Source organism: Lithobates pipiens, unplaced genomic scaffold (genome assembly GCF_037356315.1).
Source record: "Lithobates pipiens isolate NorthernLeopardFrog02 unplaced genomic scaffold, aLitPip1_a1.2 Scaffold_22, whole genome shotgun sequence".
Classification (NCBI taxonomy): Eukaryota; Metazoa; Chordata; class Amphibia; order Anura; family Ranidae; genus Lithobates; species Lithobates pipiens.
This window is the reverse complement of record NW_027507784.1, coordinates 253,196,381-253,217,284: the sequence shown is the minus strand read 5'-3', so window position 1 is coordinate 253,217,284 and position 20,904 is coordinate 253,196,381. Positions and strand designations below refer to the sequence as shown.

Sequence of the window (20,904 nt, the reverse complement as noted above, 5' to 3'; positions counted from 1 at the left end):
CCCTGAAGTGGTTAAAACGCAAGGCTTTTGTGATCTTCCCTTTTTGTGGTCTACCGGCATTGTACATGGTTTTTCTTTAAAGTCTATCCAGCCAGATAGTATTCACCCCACAAGGTAATTATAGAGGTCTTTTCTGCACTTTCGAGTTTCTAGTCCGAGAGGGGAATCCTGTAAGTTTCTGTTTCAATTGTTTTTATTCAGTTTTCAGAACGTAATACAAAAGAGTGCAAAATGGTTTTGTCAACATAAACAGTAAACAAGAAGTTAACAATGATGGCATGTTTTAGGGGTATGGAGTGTAGAACATGAATACATGGAAGTCCACCTTTGGGTATCAGGAACTGCACCAAAGTGAACTTGAAGACTTGTAATACGAATCATGTTTGGTTATACAGTGCATCCGGAAAGTATTCGTAGCGCTTCACTTTTTCCACATTTTGTTATGTTACACCCTTATTTCAAAATTGATTAAATTCATTATTTTCCAAAAAATTCTACAAACAATACCCCATAATGACAAAGTGAAAGAAGTTTGTTTGAAATCCTTTGCAAATGTATTAAAAATAAAAAATGAATAAAAATCACATTTTCAATAAACTGAAACATTGGATATGCGAAACCATATAAACACGCAAAGTGAAAAACCCCATATTCACATGGGTGAACACAATAAACCAGTGAATGTGAAAATTCAAATGAACTACTAAAAAAACTAAAATGAACTACTAAAAAAATTGTGTCAATCTAATAGATGACTTGTGAGTCCTCAAATGGGATTTAATAGTGGTGCAAACCATATAAAGCTGGTTGTGAAGCTGTTGAAACAAGGAAATCTTCTGTCAAAAGAATATGGATGTGTACTCTTACCAGATGGGGGTGGACCCACTTACCAGCCGTAGTGGGTCAATCAGGCTTGTGCAGGCCAAACGCCTTGAGGTTAAGAGTTGACAGGAAGATGGTCACTCCAGACAGGGTAATTCCACTCCTCGGCAGTAGTAATCCAGCCGGAGTTCCAAGATTCAGGTAGCTCACAAAAGAAGCACGGGACCTCCACCCAATAGGGGAGCCATCTGGAGGCCAATGGTAAATGTAGGATAGGCTCAATCAAACCGGGGTAGGAATAAGAAAAAAATTGAGACGCTCCATATGGTGCAGGTCAAAAACCGAGAGGTTTCTTTTTTAAAAGTACAATACATCATAATAGATGAGTACAAAAATACTGGTGATCACGAGTTATAAAATTGTAAAAAGCAATGTAGGAAGCAGGCTAAGCGAGTCCAACGCTTTTCGTCCCAACGGACTTCAACTAGGGCATGACATTTCTCCCCCACATTGCTCACATTTATAATGTATCCTAATAATTGGGCATGTGACATTGCGAGAAATTGGCTCCACCCTCGGTATATGAACCAGGAAGTGGTAACCACTCCTCTTAATTCCTTGTCTCATTGTGGGACATACTAAGGCATGGTTACACATACAGGGGAGCATGGGTATGGTTGCATCAGTGCCACCTAAACCCGGAAGGGGTTGGCGAAAATAGCGTGCCTTTTTGAAAAATGGCCACAATAGCATGTCCCATAAGGAAGGGGCCATACTAGGGAAGAAATGCGTCAACGTCATCATGTGACAACAATTTCACGACAACGGAAACACTACATCCGTATGATCCACCCATAGAGGAAATATGTGCGCATCATATGACAAGACACGTCACTCGCAGTATGACCGAGGGATTTACGTGACCACAACCGAGGACTGACAAGTCATGTATTAGATTTTTTTAGTAGTTTTTTTTATGTTCATTTGAATTTTCACATTCACTGGTTTATTGTTTTCACAAACATTGGACTTTCATTTGGCATGTTTATAACATATGTGTATATGTTTCCACATATCCATTGTTTCAGTTTATTGTTGTCACGTTGCTATATTTAGCACTACACTTTGTTTTTTTTACATTTGGTTGAGACTTTGTTTCAGTGTTAGCAGCTTTTGTTGTCACATTTGGGTTTAGCGCAGTAATTTCCCCAAATTTCTCCTTATAAGTATTCACAGCCTTTGCCATGACACTCAAAATTGAGCTCAGGTGCATCCTATTTCCACTGATCATCCTGGAGATGTTTCTACAACTTGATTGGAGTCCACCTGTGGTAAATGTAGTTGACTGGACATGATTTGGAAAAGCACACACCTGTCTATATAAGGTCCCACAGTTAACCATGCATGTCAGAGCACAAACCAAGCCATGAAGTGCAAGGAATTGTCTGTAGACCTCCAACACAGGATTGTATTGAGGCACAGATCTGGGGAAGGGTACAGAAAAATTTCTACAGCATTGAAGATCCAAATGAGCACAGTGGCCTCCATCATCCCTAAATGGAAGAAGTTTGGAACCGCCAGGACTCGTCCTAGAGCGGGCCACCCGGCCAAACGGAGCGATCGGGGGAGAAGAGCTTTAGACCGAGAGGTGACAAAGACCCCAATGGTCACTCTTGACAGAGCTCCAGTGTTTCTCTGTGGAGAGAGGAGAACCTTCCAGAAGAACAACCATCTCTGCAGCACTCCAAAAACCAGGCATGTATGATTGAGTGTCCAGATGAAAGCCACTCCTCAGTAAAAGGCACATTACAGCCCGCCAGGAGTTTGCCAAAAGGTTCCTGAAGGACTCTCAGACCATGAGAAACAAAATTTGCTGGTCTGATGAAACAAAGATTGAATGAACTCTTTGGCCTGAATGGCAAGCGTCATGTCTGGAGGAAACCAGGAACCACTCATCACCTGGCTAATACCATCCCTACAGTGAAGCATGGTGGTGGCAGCATCATGCTGTGGGAATGTTTATCAGCGGCAGGAACTGGGAGACTAGTCAGGATCGAGGGAAAGATGAATGCAGCAATGTACAGAGACCTCCTTGATGAAAATCTGCTCCAGAGTGCTCTGGATCTGACTGAGGTGAAGGTTCATTTTCCAACAGGACAACGACCCTAACTACACAGCCAAGATAACAAAGGAGTGGCAATCGGACAACTCTGTGAATGTCCCAGCCTTGAACCCAATTGAACATCTCTGGAGAGATCTTAAAATGGCTGTGCACTGGAGCTCCCCATCAACCTGATGGAGCTTGAGAGGTCCTGCAAAGAACAATGAGAGAAACTGCCCAAAAATAGGTGTGCCAAGCTTGTAGCATCATACTCAAAAAGAATTGAGGCTGTAATTGGTGCCAAAGGTACTTCAACAAAGTATTAAACAAAGGCTGTGAATACTTATGAATATGTGATTTTTTTTATTTTCTTGTTCTTTGAAATTTTTGCAATTTAAAAATAAACTTCTTTCACGTTGTCATTATGGGGTATTGTTTGTAGAATTTTGAGAAAAATAATGAATTTAATCAATCTTTGGAATAAGGCTGTAACATAACAAAATGTGAAAAAAGTGAAGCGCCGTGAATACTTTCCGGATGCACTAGTCCAAGAAGCCAAGCAACCAATGGACCTTACATCCATCCAATATTGTACATTGTGTGGAGGGGTCAAGCAGGACAACACTTTCCACCAATGCAGGCTATAGACGTAATAATGGAATTAAAGCAAATGTAGTGACCTCTATGTCATGTAATACCAGACTTCTTTATCCTACCCTGAAAATATTATGTACTTAGATCGAATGTATCTGCAACATGTCCTTTTGAGATATATTGTCACCTAGACGGAAACCCTACAGCCCAGACAAAGGGTCTGACTAGAGGGCCTATCTTGTACCTGAGTAAAGAGATCGAAAAGAGCGAGTCAGAGAAAGGAAGGGAAACAAAAAAGAGCAAAGAAGCGAGACCACACCTGTCCAGGAGTCCAACCCTGCACTGATCCAATGTCAATCCTAAGTGTTCGGCACCTGTAGGTAATAGAGCTAAGGGGTCCAAACCTTTTTAAACAGGTAGTTTGTCCCGTAGGACGTTTACCAGTTTTTCGTGGAGCATAATACAGGTCTGTTCTTGCTTCATTAAAGCTAAGTCGATCACCGGACGTTTCCAAGCGGTAGAGATGTTTTTTTTGTCCGCCAAAAACATAATAATAATAATAATAATAATAATAAATTGGAGTTTGCGTGGACCTTGTGATATTCTCCACAGGTTTGTTAAGCAAAACTATATGAGGGTCCTTTTTAATGTTAACCATAGTTTCCAAATTAATTAAGGAATGGACCTCTATCCAGAAACGACGGACCTTAGGACAAATCCACCATATATGAAGACCAGAGCCCATCTGACTACAGCCTCTAAAGCAGGAAGGAGATGAATCCAGATATATTTTAGAGAGAGGTTCTGGCACAAGGTACCATTGCGCGATCACCTTATAACCTGCTTCTATCAGGGCAACATTCATTATGCCCTTATAAATGCGTTTTGTCCAGGATTGCCAGTCCTCCACTTCAGGTGCAATGCCCAGATCCCTCTCTCAAGCTATCTGATAAGGAATTTTTGACGAGGGGTAACAAAGGATTTGTACAACATGGAGATACAACCCCTCTGAAAAAGAATAATGTAAGTTTAATAGATTTTAAAGTAATCAATCGATTGAACTACAAAAAAACTGAGAAGAGACGGAAGACTCTGTAGTCCAAATCAGGAGAACATCCTATGGTGACAGCACTGCTTATTCATCGATACAGTGCAAAGTGAATGTTGTCACTGAAAAACAGTTACTACCGTCAGGATTGATAATTACAATTTAAAGGGAAAAAAGCCACCATATCTGGGGGAGCGGCAATTTATTAAATTTGTGTATTTTGGTTTAGATATGCTTTAATCTTAAAGTGCATTTCCTGGCACATTTTTTTCCCTCGAGATCCAGCCTATATCTATAGTTCGAGATTTACATCAGTCACTGGCCATAAAATATCTAGTTTCTTGCCTGCTGTAAAGAGGCTGCGGTCCTCATTTTACGTCCTTTGTTTACATCGGAAGAGTTGCAAAACTACATTTCCTTCTTGTTCTTTGAGGGACACAGGAAGTCTTAGGCAAGGTTCACACCACATGTGGTACTGCGTTGGGCAGCTATTCCAGCGTCGTCCCACTGCATGAAGAAGGAAAAATGCCTTGTCTCCTCTGTTCCCAGTTAGCAGTACTGTGTTGCAGTGGTATCCAGGCACTATGCACTGTCAAAAGTACTGCATGCAGTGTTTTTCCGGCGTAGTGCAATGTGAGGCACCATGTGGCCGACAAGTGAACTTTGAGATGTCTGTGTGACAAAAAGGTTATTAAAAAAAAAAAAAGGAAGCAACGCAATGTTCCAAGCTCAGCGCATTATCACTGTGCTGATTTTCACTGCACTGCACAGCGATCCCTTAAACCTGCAGGTTGCAATGGCATCAACAGGAAAAATGGGTGCTAGCAAACAGTTTACTAGCTCAGGATTACCCTGCCCTCAACCAGCATGGCTTATATTTTTTTTATGTCCTCCAAGAAACAGGAAGTGTTTTTGTTACCTCTGTTAAAGAATGCTAGTCCCACATCTCCTTTAAAATTTCTGCTTTAGTTTCTGGACATAGGTATACTTTCTATACAACTTTGCAGCTAGATAGTGGATCACACCTGTTAGAAACCATGAATTATGAAAAGTACAGTTACATCTCACTTGTTTAATAATAATTAAAAAAAAAGGTAAACAGAGTAAAGGTAGTCAAAACATAGCCAGATTTCAGGAACAGGAATGGATAGTCAGACAAGCCAAAACGTCAGGGAGCCAGAGACAAGCATAGTAGAACAGCAAGCAGGATCTGGAGCCAGAAGGAATGGAATGTCAGCCAAGCAAGTCTTTAACAGGCACGCGTCTCTAGATATGTGACCAAGGCAAAGGCAGAGATCATCTGGGCTGGACAGCTTAAGTAGGCAGGACTGACGAGCAGGATATCATCAACAGGTGAGTACTGTGGAGCGATAGGAGCTGGCAATTAGCCAACAGCTGAGCGGCCAGCTCAGAGAAGGAAGGGCTGAGCACAGCTCTGACAACACCTCTATATTTCTGCTTAGAGAATGGTTTCTGATTAATTTTCTCACATCTTCCTTCTCCCTAGCAGTTTACGATGCAACTCTAAATCAGGAGGACCATGCTTGCACTCTATATACTGTGCTGGATCAGGGACTTGGCTTCGGAGTCCCCTGTGGTTCAAGAGCTTGAGTTTGTCAGGCATGCTGTTGCTAAACAGACATCACATTTCAGCACAGCTTCTCTGGGTTTTAGCTGAGGCTCCATGCAAATACAGACCACAGTTAGTTTGTACTTGTGGAGCCTAGTTTTAAAGCTGGCTGCCAAGAATTAGGCCGGCCATACATGGGTCGAATTCCAAAAGAATTTTCTTTAGAAAATCTTCACTAAGAATTTTTGATGGAGTTGTGCATCATTAGGGGGCCACAGCAACAGCCTGATTTTCATGCAGCCCTTGGATTTTTAGTGATTGGGCTTGTTGGAAATTTTTTGAAAAACCTAATGATTTTCTAATTAATGATGGGTGAAACGAGCGAGAAATATAATCGATGAGTTGAATGCATGAGCGCAAGAAAAGAAAATTTTTGGTCATGAAAATTATTTTCTGTAGCTACATGAGGTGAAATTAAAGGCTTGGTTGGTCTAAGTGGCACCATCGGATCACAAAACGCACAAAATTTCAGATTTTTAAAAGAAAATTAGTTTGCAAGTCAATCCATGTATGGTCTGCATTAGTGTATTGTGCAGCAGATAGCTCAGCTCAGATGGATGCAATCGGCCCTGTCCCAGCATGCTTGTGCAAGTCAATGATAGGTGGCTGTGGCTGTTTTAATGTAATTGCAGATCTAGCACTTACATGTGATTGGGGCAGATCGGCATCGGTGAACACAAAACTGCTTGAAGCAAAACCCTTCCATTACCAAGATGGCTGCCTCTACACAAAGACACAGTACAGTATTGAAGGTGGCTTAGTGGGAAACAAACCACTATATAGAGTGCTACACTACATACACTCCTTAAAGGAAAACCATGTATTGAGTGACTTTTAAGCTGTTGACGACTCCTGAAAATGTTAGTTCGCTGGATGTCATGCTGATTTTATGGCTTCACTATTTTCTGCCCAATAAAAATATGCAGATCAGATGCTATGACTTTCCTTAACTAGGGTCCATGTCAAGGGCTCTAACTACTAAATTCAGACAGCCAGTGAATTTTTTTTTTTTTTAATAAGTCAGTGAAGAGGTCAGTTTATCTCAGTACAGTTTTTTCTTGTAAACCTCTATCATAGCAAAATAAAAGCATGCAAGTGTGGGATTTTGCTGAACAGTAAGAACCACTGCAGTTCTCCTAATCTAGGGTGACCAGACATCTCTGGACTGAGGACACTGTCCCTGGACCAAGTCTGTCCCCTGTTTTGTCCCCAGCAAGGGCGGCGCCAGGTGGGTGGCTTTAGCACCCCCAATAATTATTTAAGCATCCTCATAGCTCCCCAAAATTTAGATGCCACTACTTGCATATGTCACAATTTTATTTTTATTTTTTTGTACCCCCACAACCTCTATTGATGCCAGAAGGGGACTATTTTTTTACTCTGGAGGGATACAGCTGCTCTGACCGCATACGCCAATAATCTTTAGTTAGACCCGGCAGCCTGATTTCAGAGGGGGATTGATATATAGCCTCTCTGCTGTTTCCTCAGCCAATGAGAATGCTTTGTACCCACCCCCTTCCTCAGCCCCCCTGATTTGACTTCTAAGCTAAGCTGTATCAGAAGGAGGTTCTGACAAATCAATAGGAGAGGGGTGGAGAGAACAGCCTGCTATGGAGGATGGATTTACAAAAGGCAGACGGATCATTTCTCATCCTCTGCAGTGAAGCCCGTGAGTCTAAAGAAACAGCTTCTGCAAGCAATGAGAGAGCAGAGACTGTTTTCACAGTGTGTGTGATACAAAAAGTTAGAAAAGCAGGACAGGATGTCTGTGTTATCCCTCTCCCCCTGTATACCTCCATCCATCCATCCCTCCCTCCCTCATCCATCCCTCCAACCAACCATTTCTTGTTTCATCCATTCAAACATCCATCTATCTATCCCTTACTCCATCCATCCCTCCCTCCATCAGGCCATGGCTCTTGTACACAGGTGGCTGAGCCCATTCAGTGTAACTGCATCTCAGGTGGAGTGTACAGCCCGTCACTGACATGAATACTGGTAGTTGTGTGCTGCTGTATTACTCTATACAGTGATCATAAACATGAGTACAGCAGCGTACAACTATTTTTTTTTTAACTCCATAAAAGTTTTATTGAACAGAAGCAGTGTTATTATTACAACAGTACAGTGACAACATAATAGTACTTATAATGAATGCAGTTCTGATCAATCATCTTGCGCTTGAAATTATTCATTGTATAGACAGTATGTGAGAATCTATCACTGAATATTATTAAACTTGCCGATAATGCAATTGAAGTTACCAAAGGTTTAATGGGAGAAATGTAAGAAAGTAAGGAAAGTGTAGGAAAGTTTAAGCAGAAGGGCAGAGAGAAGAACCTACCCAGGGGAGGGCTGGCAGGCTTAGGCCTGGGTGGAAAGTCCAGTCAAGTGGCCCATAGAACCGGTGGTGGCAAAGTGGTGGATCAGGAAAACAGTCTCTAAGGTTTTTCATGATCACAAAGGTGGGGGGTGCAGGGAGGACAATGTGGCCCTCCAGGGCCTGTGGGGGACTTGTACTACCATGGCCTCCAGGAACTAAACCGCAAGCAAGTCCCTGTATGAATCCCTCAGAGCTGAGGACCTGACCCCCCCCCCGCAACTAGACAAACTACAAGTCCCAGCATTAACCCCTGAGATCTAAGGATGTGTCCGCTTAGATCCCATGGGTTCATGCTGTGCCCTGTAGTCCTTCACTAGTTGGGGGGGGGGGGGCAGGAGTGTGTGACACATCCTGAGCTCTGAGGGGTTTATGCTGGGACCTTTAGTCCTTCACTTTTGGGGTGTTACATCCCAAAAATGAAAGTACTACAAGTCCCAGCATGAATCCTGGCTGAAATTTAAGGATGTGATCTCCTCCTCTGCTGCTGGCTCATGCTCCAATGACACACGTATGTTCTAATTCATTCACTTCTCCCAACCTCACCTCAGGCAGCTTGACCATAGGCTCTAATAGGCTTCAAAATAGGGTGGACTCGGAGCGCAGAGCATTGCGCTCAGAGCCCACCCAGGCGTGTTAGAAAAGCAAATGAACATTTGCTTTTCTAACACTGAACTGCCTCTCTGCCAATCAGGAAGAGCGGGTCTGATATCCGTCACCTGATTGGCTGAAAGGACAGGCGCTCCTATTGGATGTCTAGCAGGAGGAAAAGCATGGAGTAAGCATAGAGAACACAGAAGCCGCTGCCTGTCTCACAGCTCCCCGCCATCACTCGCTGCCTGACCCGCCACAAAGATGGGATAAGTGTTGGTCAGACAGCGGGCGAGGTGGATTGCTGGTTAAATGCCAACGGGGGGGGTAACATTGGCTGCATTGATGGGGCACAGTGAGGCTGCATTTGATGGGGCACAGCGAGGCTGCATTTGATGGGGCACAGCGAGGCTGCATTTAATAGCAGAGTGAGGCTATTTTTCAGTATTTTTTAGTTTGCATCCCCCCCCCAAAAAAAATATTTTGAGTACCAGCCACCAGACAGAGAGAGACATCGCTCCAAATTGTCCGCACAGAGAGACCACTCCTCAAGAAAATTGCTTGATTCCAGCCACAACACCCACCCAAAAAGCCTTTTCTTTATCGTACGTCACAGGACACAGAGCCACAGTAATTACTGTATGGGTTATATAGGCCCCTTTAGGTGATGGACACTGGCACACCCTAGACAGAAGGTTTAACTCCCTATATAACCCCTCCCCTTCCCAGGAGTACCTCCGTTTTTTTTCACCAGTGTCTTTGTGCTGAACTCCGCTGGAGTAATCCTTGTTGGGGCAAGCCATGCAGCCAAATCCATTCAAAGTGTCTTTTTAGGCCAAATTGAATGGTACCCGGGGCTCATGTCGGAAGAAATGAGGTTTCACCTGTAACGCTTATTTATTTAGAGAGCTGGACCCCGGGATCCAGTGCCTTGGTTTTTTCAACCATATTTCTTGGCGGGGTGCTTTACGGGTCCAAGGGTGTGGAACTCCTGATAAAAAGGGGCCTGGTCCTTAATGGAGCCCACCGTGAGGGGTAAAGATTGGGTCTGTTTGGTTTACCACAAAACCCTGCAGCAGGATAAGGTAAGTGGAGATTCCTAAGAATTTTTTTAATTCTTATGGGTTTTCTCCTTTAACCACTTCAATACAGGGCACTTATACACCTTCCTGCCCAGACGAATTTTGAGCTTTCAGCACTGTCGCAATTTGAATGACAATTGCGCGGTCATGCTACACTGTACCCAAACAAAATTATCATTTTGTTCCCACAAATAGAGTTTCTTTTGGTGGTATTTGATCGCCTCTGGGATTTTTATTTTCTGCTAAACAAATAAAAAAATACTTTTTGGGCACCGATGATGTGGCACCAATGAAGTTGCACTGATAGGTGGCACTGATAGACGACACAGGCACTGATAGGTGGCACGGATTGGCATGGATATGTGGCATGGATGGGCATGGATAGGTGGCATGGATGGGTATGGATAGGCAGCATGGATGAGCATGGATGGGCACTGATAGGCGGCATGGATGGGCACTGATAGGTGGCATTGTAGTGTAAAGTATTGTACGGATGGATGCCAATCAGTGCCAAACTATAATGCATGTGAATCAGTGATGCCCATTGTGGGCACTGATTGGCATCCATTGTGGGCACTGACTGGCATCCCTGGTGGTCTAGGGTGACATACCTGGTGCCGGGCATCCCTGGTGTTCTGGTGGCATCCCTGGTGGTCCAGTGTGGGCATCCTCAGGGGGGCTGCACTGATAATTGATCAACACAGACCCCCCCCCCCATCAGAGGAGCAACCGATCGGTGCGAGCGAGGAAAAGCCAAGCAACGGCTCTTCCTATTTACACTTTGGTCGGAGACTCTTTACCGAGATCGTAGTTGCGGTGTGTCAGACCACTTGCTTAACCACTTGCCAACCAGCGCACGCCGATGTATGTTGACAGAATGGCACGGGCAGGCAAATGGGCGTACATGTACGTCCCTTTAAATTTGCCGCCCTGCCATCGGGAGCGCGCCGGTGGCGGCGCGCTCCCGTGCTGGTCGGGACCCCCGTGAGTTCGGTCGCGGGACCCCCAGACTCGATCGCCGCGGGCATACCCGCGATCGTCTCACGGAGCGGCCAAATGAAGAAATGCCGTTGTAAACAGCATTTCTCCATTCTGCCTAGCAACTAGTGGCGCTGATCTCTGCTCCATGTGATTGGAGCAGAGAGCAGTGTTCACTAAATGAAAGCCCAACCCCCCCACAGTTAGTAACACACCCCTAGGAACACTTAACCCCTACACTGCCACCCACTGGTTAACCCCTTCACTGCCAGTGTCATTTACACAGGAATCACTGCATTTATATAGCAGTGATTACTGTATAAATGACAATGGTCCCAAAAATGTGTCAAAAATGTCCGATGGGTCCCCCACAATGTCGCAGTCACAATAAAAATCGCTGATCGCCGCCATTACTAGTAAAAAAAAATAATAAAAAATTATTAATAAAAATGCCATAAAACTATCCCCTATTTTGTAAACGCTATAACTTTTGCGCAAACCAATCAATAATCGCTTATTGCGATTTTTTTTACCAAAAATATGTAGAAGAATACGTATCCGCCTAAACTGAGGGAAAAAAATTTTTTTTATATATTTTTGGGGGATATTTATTATAACAAAAAGTAAAAACTAATGCCTTTTTTTCAAAATTGTCGCTCTATTTTTGTTTATAGCGCAAAAAATAAAAACCGCAGGGGTGATCAAATACCACCAAAAGAAAGCTCTATTTGTGGGAAAAAAAGGACGTCAATTTTGTTTGGGAGTCACGTCGCACGACCGCGCAATTGTCAGTTAAAGCGACGCAGTGCCGAATCGCAAAAAGTGGTCTGGTCTTTGACCAGCAAATTTGTCCGGTCTGAAAGTGGTTAATATTCTGATCACGTCATATGACGTCTGGTCAGGATATTGAAACCACTTTGCCGCCGTCATTCTCCTATATGGTGGGTGGCAAGTGGTTAAGTAAATGTTGTCATGCCTAAAGTCACCACCGGGAGCTGTCAAGAGCACATACCTGTTTCATGCTTGTCAGTCTCGCTCTGTGTCAGTAGAAGCTGCAGGCTTCCTCCAGTCCCAAGCCTCAGGTAAGATGTGGGAAGAGGGGGTGCTTTTCTTTTAAACATCCTCCACCTGGACAGGAGCATTTCTTCTCTCTCCAGGAGGCAGAGGGAGCACGGACCAGTCAGCGGTATGTCACGCCCCTGCCACCGCCATAGCACGGCAGTTTTCCTTCCATTGGCTCTCCTCTTCTCCTCCACCACACCCTCCCCCCACATGCCGATCCGGTCGGATCAGAGGCACGCTCGCGCGGGAAAACAATATTTTTTTGAAAAGTGTGGGGGGTGGGCACGGTGGGAAATCAGAGGAAGGCGGGGGCAGGGCTTAGTGCAGCATTGATGTGCCTCAGGCGTCCACAAACGCGGGGCTGTGTAGGCTATAAGTACACCTTTTGCAGGTGCATTCAGCTGACGGAGGGACACAGAGCAGACGGGGGGTATGTGAGTGTTGGTGACACAGGAATTTCCAAGGCACGTTTACTTAGCATCAGGCTGGGCATTAATAGCAACGGCAGTTGCTGGACTATTTGCTCAGCAGTGGGTGCATTGTTGGCAATACCTCTGCATTTGTGTTTAGCACTATGGTCAGAAGGGGAGGTACAAATACCCCAAAAAACAAGGGCTCAAAGGGATCACCCTCATGCTCTGAGGACCCTCCCTCTGCAACACCATTCCCCCTTGAAAGGCCTAGGGAGGCTGGTCAGAGTGAGCCATCGAGTTCGTCAGGGGTTGCAACTGCTTCCGACATTTCAGCCCCTGTCTATTTTACTGAGGAGGTTTTCATGATTGGATTGGAGGAAAGGTTAGCGGCTTTAATTGCATCTTCCCAGAGTGGAAGAAAACGCATTAGGTCCCATTCTACCACCCAGGACCCTCAACAGAGGAACAGTGGGAGGGGGAAGATGAATTCCCCTCAGGGGACCGTGACGAGGCTGATGACTCCTCTTCCGAAGGGATCAAGTGGTGCAGGACCTTCTTCAGCTTCTTCAGCTTCACAAGCTGAAAAATTGCTGGTGTAATCTTACTGAAATGGTCCCCTTAACTGAGTCAGATGAAAAGCCCACTTCTTGTTTGGATTCACTAAAGAGTCCTCAAGCTTTGCGTGCCTTTCCTGTCCATTCATTGCTGGAAAAGCTTATGTATTCTGAGTGGGATCATCCAGATAAGCATTTTTTCCCTCCTAAAAAGTTTTCAACACTTTATCCCATGGACGAAAAATTTACTAAGATGTGGGGTATACCAGCAATTGACGCTGCTATATCCTCTGTGAATAAAAGTTTGGCAACGCACAAATGCTTAGGGATCCAACCGATAAAAAATTGGAATTCCTGTTGAAAAACATTTTTTCTTTGGCAGGTTCAGTAGCTCAACCTACAGTGGTGGCAATTGGGGTATGTCAATCCTTGAGAGGCCACTTGAAACAGGCGCTCAGGGTTTCCCTCAGGGTTTCCCTGAACAGCAGGCCCAGGATTTAGTAAAGCTGCCATGGGGCTTTGTGTTTTGCAATTGAAGCTATCAGAAATTCTATTCTTCAGACCTCTCGCCTTACCCTTGGGTTGGTGCATATGCGCAGAATCTTATGGTTGAAAAGTTGGTCAACCGAAGCGCCATGAAAAAAACTCCTGGCTGGTTTTCCTTTACGTGGCAAGAGGCTGGAGATGATTTGGACAGATATATGCAAAAAATATCAAGTAGGAGAAGTACCCCTTTGCCAAGAAAAATCCCTCATTTAAACAAGTTCCTTCTCCAGGGCCAGGGGCATCAGCCTCCAGGCAGTCGCAATGGCCTCCACCATCCGGTTCTAGAGGTAAACCTCAGGGTCAACCCCAGGGACAAAAGAAGTCCTACAAGACAAAACACTAAAGCCTCTTTATGAAGGGGTGCCCCCGCTCGCTCGAGTGGGGGGGGGGGGAGACTTCTGCAGTTCTCAAGGGTCTGGCAGGAAGAGTTTGGAGACAGATGGGTGGTCTCCACAATAACTCTAGGTTACAAAATAGAGCTCTGAGAATTTCCGTCTCCTCATTTCCTCAAGTCAATTGTCCCCAAAGATCCAGAGAAAAAGAAGTCTCTCTTTCAAGCATTAGACCGACTTTTGCCTCAAAAAGTGGTTATGGTGGTCCCCACGAAAGAGTAGGGGTTGGGGTTTTATTCAAACATTTGCACGGTGCCAAAACCAAAATGGGGATGTCAGACCTATTCTAGATCTCAAGGATCTAAACCCATTCCTGAATATATGCTCATTTTGAATGGAATCAAACTCGATCTGTTGTCTCCATCCTACAAGGAGGAAAACTTCTGGCGTCAATCGACATCAGGGATGCATACCTGCATGTGCCTATTTTGCCCGCTCACCAGAAATATCTGCGTTTTGAAGTAGAAAAGCAAAATTTTCAGTTTGTAGCCCTGCCTTTCGGTCTAGCAACTGCACCTCAGGTGTTTATAAAACTTCTGTCTCTTCCTCTGGCCAGATTAGGGACTCAAGGTATATCAATTGTAGCATACCTAGATGAACTGCTCTTGATAGACAGGTCAGTAGCCCGCTTAGACCAAAGCATGGTCACCACAATCAACTACCTGGAATACCTAGGTTGGATCTTCAACCTAGAAAAATCTTCTTTAAAAACATTAAGAAGACTAGAGTACTTGGGTCTGGTCATAGATACAGCCCAGAAGAGGGTGTTTTTACCCCAGGCAAAGATCAGCGCCATAAAGGAGCTGGTACAGGTGGTCAGGGCAAAGAAGGGTCGTTCTATTCGCCTTTGCATGAGGTTGTTGGGAAAAATGGTGGCTTCATTGAAAATGGTTCCCTATGCTCAGTTTCATTCGAGACTGCTGCAAAACAGTATCCTATCTGCTTGGGACAAGAAGGTCCAAGCGCTAGATTTTCCGATGCATCTGTCGCCAAAGGTGCGCCAGAGCCTCAGTTGGTGGAGGATATCCAAGAATCTGCAGAAGGGGAAATCCTTCTTACTAGTTACCTGGAAGGTGGTAACAACAGATGCCAGCCTGTCAGGTTGGGAAGCAGTCCTGGAAGTGCTGTCCAAGAAAAATGGACCAAGGAACGAAAGGACCCTGCCCATCAACATTCTAGAGATTCAGGCAGCGTGCCTAGCCTTAAGGGCCTAGACCTTCAGGTTGCAGAATTTTCCTGTCAGAATTTAGTCCAACAATGCCACCGCAGTGGTTTATATCAATCACCAAGGGGGCACCAGAAGTCATGCAGCCCAGGGAGAGGTAAACCATATCCTAGCCTATGCAGAAAAGCATGTGCCGTGCATATCAGCAATCTTCAGTCCAGGGATAGAGAATTGGCAGGCAGACTACTTGAGTCGCCAGCAGTTGTTCCCGGGGAATGGTCCCTTCACCCCGACATCTTCCTGGCTATATGAGAGGGGGGATCCCGGATGTAGATCTATTTGCATCCAGGTTCAACAGCAATGTCAACAACTTTGTGTCAAGAACAAGGGATCCACTTGCATGCGGAACAGATGCGTTGGTGACCCCGTGGGGTCAGTTTTCACTGATTCCCTCCTATTCTGCTGCTACCACAGCTTCTTTGCAGGATGAAGCAGGAAAGGAAGTCAGTGGTGCTTGGGGCCCGAGCATGCCCCAGAAGATCTTGGTATGCAGAGATCATAAAGATGGTGGTAGGGGACCAATGGACCCTACCACCACGTCCAGACCTGCTTTCACATGGACCAGTGATCCATCCTACCTTATAAAAGCTAAATTTAACAGTTTGGCTTTTGAAACCCACATTCTGAAGAATCGTGGGCTTTCAGGCTCAGTGATATCTACATTGATTAATGCAAGGAAGCCAGCTTCCAGAGTAATTTTTTTTATAGAGTCTGGAAGGCATATGTTTCCTGGTGTGAATACAGGGGTTGGCATCCCAGAAAGTATGTCATAGGTAGAATATTTGCCTTTCTGAAAATGGTGTTAGACATGAGGTGGCCTTGAGTACTATCAAAGGTCAGCTCTCGGCCTTATCGGTATTGTTTCAACGACCACTTGCTTCGTATTCTTTGGTCCGTAGCTTCATACAGGGGGTAACACGGCTTAATCCAGCAGTTTTGGTCATCCCTGAAACCTTGGGACTTGAATTTAGTTCTGTCAGCATTACAGACACAACCTTTTTAGCTGATATGGCATATTCCCTTGGTCCTTTTGACAAGGAAGCTAGTTTATCTGGTAGTCATATCTTCTGCAAGAAGGGTATCAGAATTGGCTGCTCTTTCTTGTAAAGAGCCATATTTAATTATTCACAAGGATAGAGTAGTATTGCGTCTTCATCTTATCTTTCTGCCGAAAGTGGTTTCAGGTTTTCATATAAACCAGGATATTGTTCCACATAAATTTTTCCAGAACCCTGTTCTATGGAAGAAAACTCTCTGGATGTAGTGAGAGCAGTCAAAATCTATTTGGAGGCAACTGCTCAGATTCGGAAAACTGATGTTTTGTTTGTCCTAGAAAAGGATAAGCAGCGTTGAAATCTACTATTTCTAAGTGGATTTGGCAAATAATTATTCAAGCTTATGGTTTGAAGAGGAAAGTTCCACCTTTTCAAATCAAAGCGCACTCCACCAGGGCTGTTAGTGCTGCGTGGGCAGTGCATCACTAAGCCTCCATGGCTCAAATCTGCAAGGCCGCAACTTGGTCTTCAGTCCATACATTCACCAGATTCAGTGGATGTAAGAAGGCATGAGGATATCGCCTTTGGGCGCAGTGTGCTGCAGGCAGCAGTATAGCTCCTCAGGTCTAATTGCACCCTACTTTTGTTTGTGTCTCCCTCCCCTCAGATAGCATTGCTCTGGGACATCCCATACAGTAATTACTGTGGCTCTGTGTCCCATGATGTACGATAAAGAAAATAGGATTTTTATAACAGCTTACCTGTAAAATCCTTTTCTTGGAGTACATCACGGGCCACAGAGGTCCCTCCCCTCTTTCTGGTTACACGTGTATTGATTTGCTACACAACTGAGGTACTCCTGATAAGGGGAGGGGTTATATAGGGAGTTAAACTTCCTGTCTAGGTTGTGCCAGTGTCCATCGCCTAAAGGTGCCTATATAATCCATACAGTAATTACTGTGGCGCTGTGTCCCATGATGTACTCCAAGAAGAGGAAAAGGATTTTACAGGTAAGCTGTTATAAAAATCCTATTTTAAGTGTCCATAAAGCAGAGGCAGCACCTGGGGTGCAACAGGTGGTCAGCCACAAGTTAATGCGGCCAGGTAATTGGAGCTGCTTGCACAACTTGCTTGGTCCTATGAGGTGAGGACAAGAAAGGAATGCCAGCCTGGAGAAGGGAGTCAAATTTATGAGTTAGGCCCTGACAGGTGAGGGTATGGTTGGGGCATACCAAATGGTAGACTGACATGGAGCCACAAGGAAAGCTAAATTAAATAGTTTGTCTCAATCCTCTACCTGTTACATATGCAGGACAGTTTGTTCAGTTGAAAAATAACTGACTTACTGGATGGATCACCAGGTGAAAAGAAAGAAAGCCAAAAAAAAAGAAAGAAAACAAATGCAGCCATCACATCAAAGAAGTAGTAGGCTGCAATATAATAAATGTTTGCTTTTAGCTTATTACCATTTTAAATGCATAAAATATGAATCTCTCATAAAAACATATATTGGAAAGCAAGAAAAATACATAAGAGTGCACTACAACCACATACGTTTTTTTTTAAAATATATCAGGTTTTGAAGGCTATCTTGCATTCAACTAGTTAATTAGAAATTTTCTCAATGCAATATCCAAAACAGTCTTTGAACCTTTATCTGTAATTTCAACTCGTGCTCCTCTGTCCAATAGTAGTTTTATCATCTTTGCATTCCCATTTTCAAGAGCATAATGTAAGGCTGTTTTATTAAATATATCCTCTTGATCTATGTTTACCATTCCAACAGTTGTGTCCAGGAGCACCTGATTGATAAGGAAATCCAGATGTTATAACAAGGAGAAACATCTAAAGCACATGTGTCAAACACAAGGCCGAATGCAGCCCGCCAGGCCGTTTAATGTGGCCCTCACATTTCTCCTACTCCTGCAGCTGCAGCCCTCGTCTCTGCTCTCACCCTGTCTCAGCAGTTGGCAACAGAGGAGGACAGAACTCCTCCGCCAGATCCTGCACTTCTGCGGGCAGCAGCTCAAAGGCTTGTGTTTGCATCCTTCCCCCCGTCGGCAGCAGATAGGAGAACAAAATGCCTCCTACAGATCCTGCCCATCTCTGTGCAGCCGCACCAACTCCTCGTCTCTGTCTTCCCTGGTCTCAGCATTCCACACACTTTGGCATCCCTCCTCTGGTCCTCCTTCGGAAACCTGCACTTTCTGCTTCCGGCAACAGCACAGGGTAAAAGGGGGGGGGGCTCTTGACTTCTGATGGAGGAGGGGTGCTCTTGATATCTAATGAAAGGTGAGTTGGGGTGTTCTGGACTTCCAGTCTTACAGGTACCACCGGCCCTTTTTAGGGCAACCATAATGCTGATGAGGCTTGGTGAGGCTTGGGATAAAGTTCAGTTTGACACCCCTGATCTAAAGCAATACTGTATAAGTATTTATTTTTAAATAGACTGGGGAAAAAACCTGAAATCTGCAACATTTGTGTTGTTGCCTCTGTGTCCTCATTGGGTAATTTCATCTCATATCCTGTGTGGCCACAATACCAGGAAGTGAGGGGAGATTCCGTCAATGATGGCAGAACAATTCGATCTAACAGAGGTTCTACCAATTCCCTGCTTTACAGCCACTTGCCTTGAGCACTATGTCACAATAAAATAATTTTTTTTGGAAGAATTAAATTGCTACTGATTACATTGACCTGCCAGGAATGTATTCATGCGGACTTACAATGTTACTGATAGGCCTACGTTAAAGAAGCTTATCTTTGGCAGCCCACACCACCAATGACCTTCTGGTAGTGTAAGGTGACTCTTGCTGACTCTCACATGTGCAAGCCCCTAAAATAAATAAAAAAACAGTGGGTATTCAACCCACTGACATCTACCTACAGTTTGACCTTTGTGGACAGCATCACTAGGAATGAAAAATTCCAACTACTGCGCTACATAAGAAGCAACCACATTGAAAGGTAACCAAATGCAAAATAAGGTCCATGAAGGGAGTATAAGATCTCTTTAGTAGTGTTTTATTACATTTCCACATACCTGACTAATGTGTGGGTTTTCTTGAGAAGCTGCATGATGTAATAGAGTTTTACCCTCCTCATCTTTGATGCTGCAGAAGTAAAAACATATTTTTCAACAAGAAGCCAAAAAACAAGGTACAGTACATAACAAAACATTTGAAGTTTGCCAAGTTATTATACCAGCAAGCACCATTTATCAAGCTTGATTTGTCTCACTAAACATTCATGAGATGACATATGGGAGATATGTAATAATTATAATGGTCAAGTGATTTCCAGGAAATAAAAATCATAACCAAGAAATCTTATCTTAGATACCAAACCCTGGATTTAGAAAATTGGCTGCCGAGTTTTGATAAAGTTATAACTGACTACAAATGTGTTGTAGCTGCACAAAACTGGTATAATGTACATCTATAAAAAACTTAGCATTTGTTTTCTGTGAAAACCTGTACATTTCAATCTTACTGAACGTTAGATCGTAAAGCACAGTTGGCAAAGCCTAGGTCTTTACTAACTTAGTTAAATAACTGCAGTTAAATCCATTAAATATGCCATAATCATGGGTAAACAAGGATGATTTAGATCATATTTTGAATGCCTGTATACTCTGTGGACTTTAGTGATGAGCTTTCCTAACTGGAGACTACCCCACACACGTCTTAGGCCAGGTTCATATATGTGCAGCCAAAGATTCATGCTTGGGGTCCGATGCATTTCTGTTCAACAGTTCAGGTGCAATTCAGGTCTGAATATTTGCCTGAATTTGCACCTGAACTGGACCCAAAAACGCACAGGACCCTTTTGCAAACCACACCGCAGCCGTCCTGGACCTGTGTGAAGCGGCTCCATTGAGAGCCGGTCACACTCACATGTCATGCGAATTGGATGTGGTGAAAAACGCTTTTAATTCATACATATGTGAACCCAGCCTTACTATTTCTGCTGCATTATTCTAGCAGAGAAGCCAAAAATGGTAGCAAGATAATAAAATCCTAACTGAGAATTCATATGTAAAGATCTTACTGCCACAGTCAGAAAATATATACATTGCCTTGCGAAAGTATTCGGCCCCCTTGAACTTTTCAACCTTTTGCCACATTTCAGGCTTCAAACATAAAGATATAACATTTTTATTTTTTGTGAAGAATCACCAACAAGTGGGACACAATTGTGAAGTGGAACGAAATCTATTGGATATTTTAAACTTTTTTAGCAACTAAAAAACTGAAAAGTGGTGCGTGCAAAATTATTCGGCCCCTTTACTTTGAGTGCAGCAAACTCACTCCAGAAGTTCAGCGAGGATCTCTGAATGATCCATTGTTGTCCTAAATGACTGATGGTGATAAATAGAATCGACCTGTGTGAAATCAAGTCTCTGTATAAATGCACCTGCTCTGTGATAGTCTCAGGGTTCTGTTGAAAGCGCAGAGAGCATCATGAAGACCAAGGAACACACCAGGCAGG

At 44.0% G+C, this 20,904-nt stretch overlaps 1 protein-coding gene across 2 annotated transcripts in view; it reads right to left on the bottom strand.

Moving 5' to 3' along the window:
- Positions 1 to 220: 220 nt before the first annotated feature.
- The window catches only part of LOC143924570 (uncharacterized), a 95,118-nt gene continuing 74,434 nt past the window's right edge, over positions 221 to 20,904 (bottom strand). Inside the window, exons 13-14 of one of the 2 annotated variants that reach the window (XM_077448947.1) lie at positions 19,457 to 19,526; positions 221 to 18,215 (exon numbers count right to left, since the gene is read on the bottom strand). In XM_077448947.1, coding sequence (XP_077305073.1) covers positions 18,015 to 18,215; positions 19,457 to 19,526 — 271 coding nt within the window. In that variant the 3' untranslated portion in view covers positions 221 to 18,014. The remainder of the gene's footprint in view (positions 18,216 to 19,456; positions 19,527 to 20,904) is intronic. The other variant, XR_013261891.1, reaches the window with a different exon arrangement.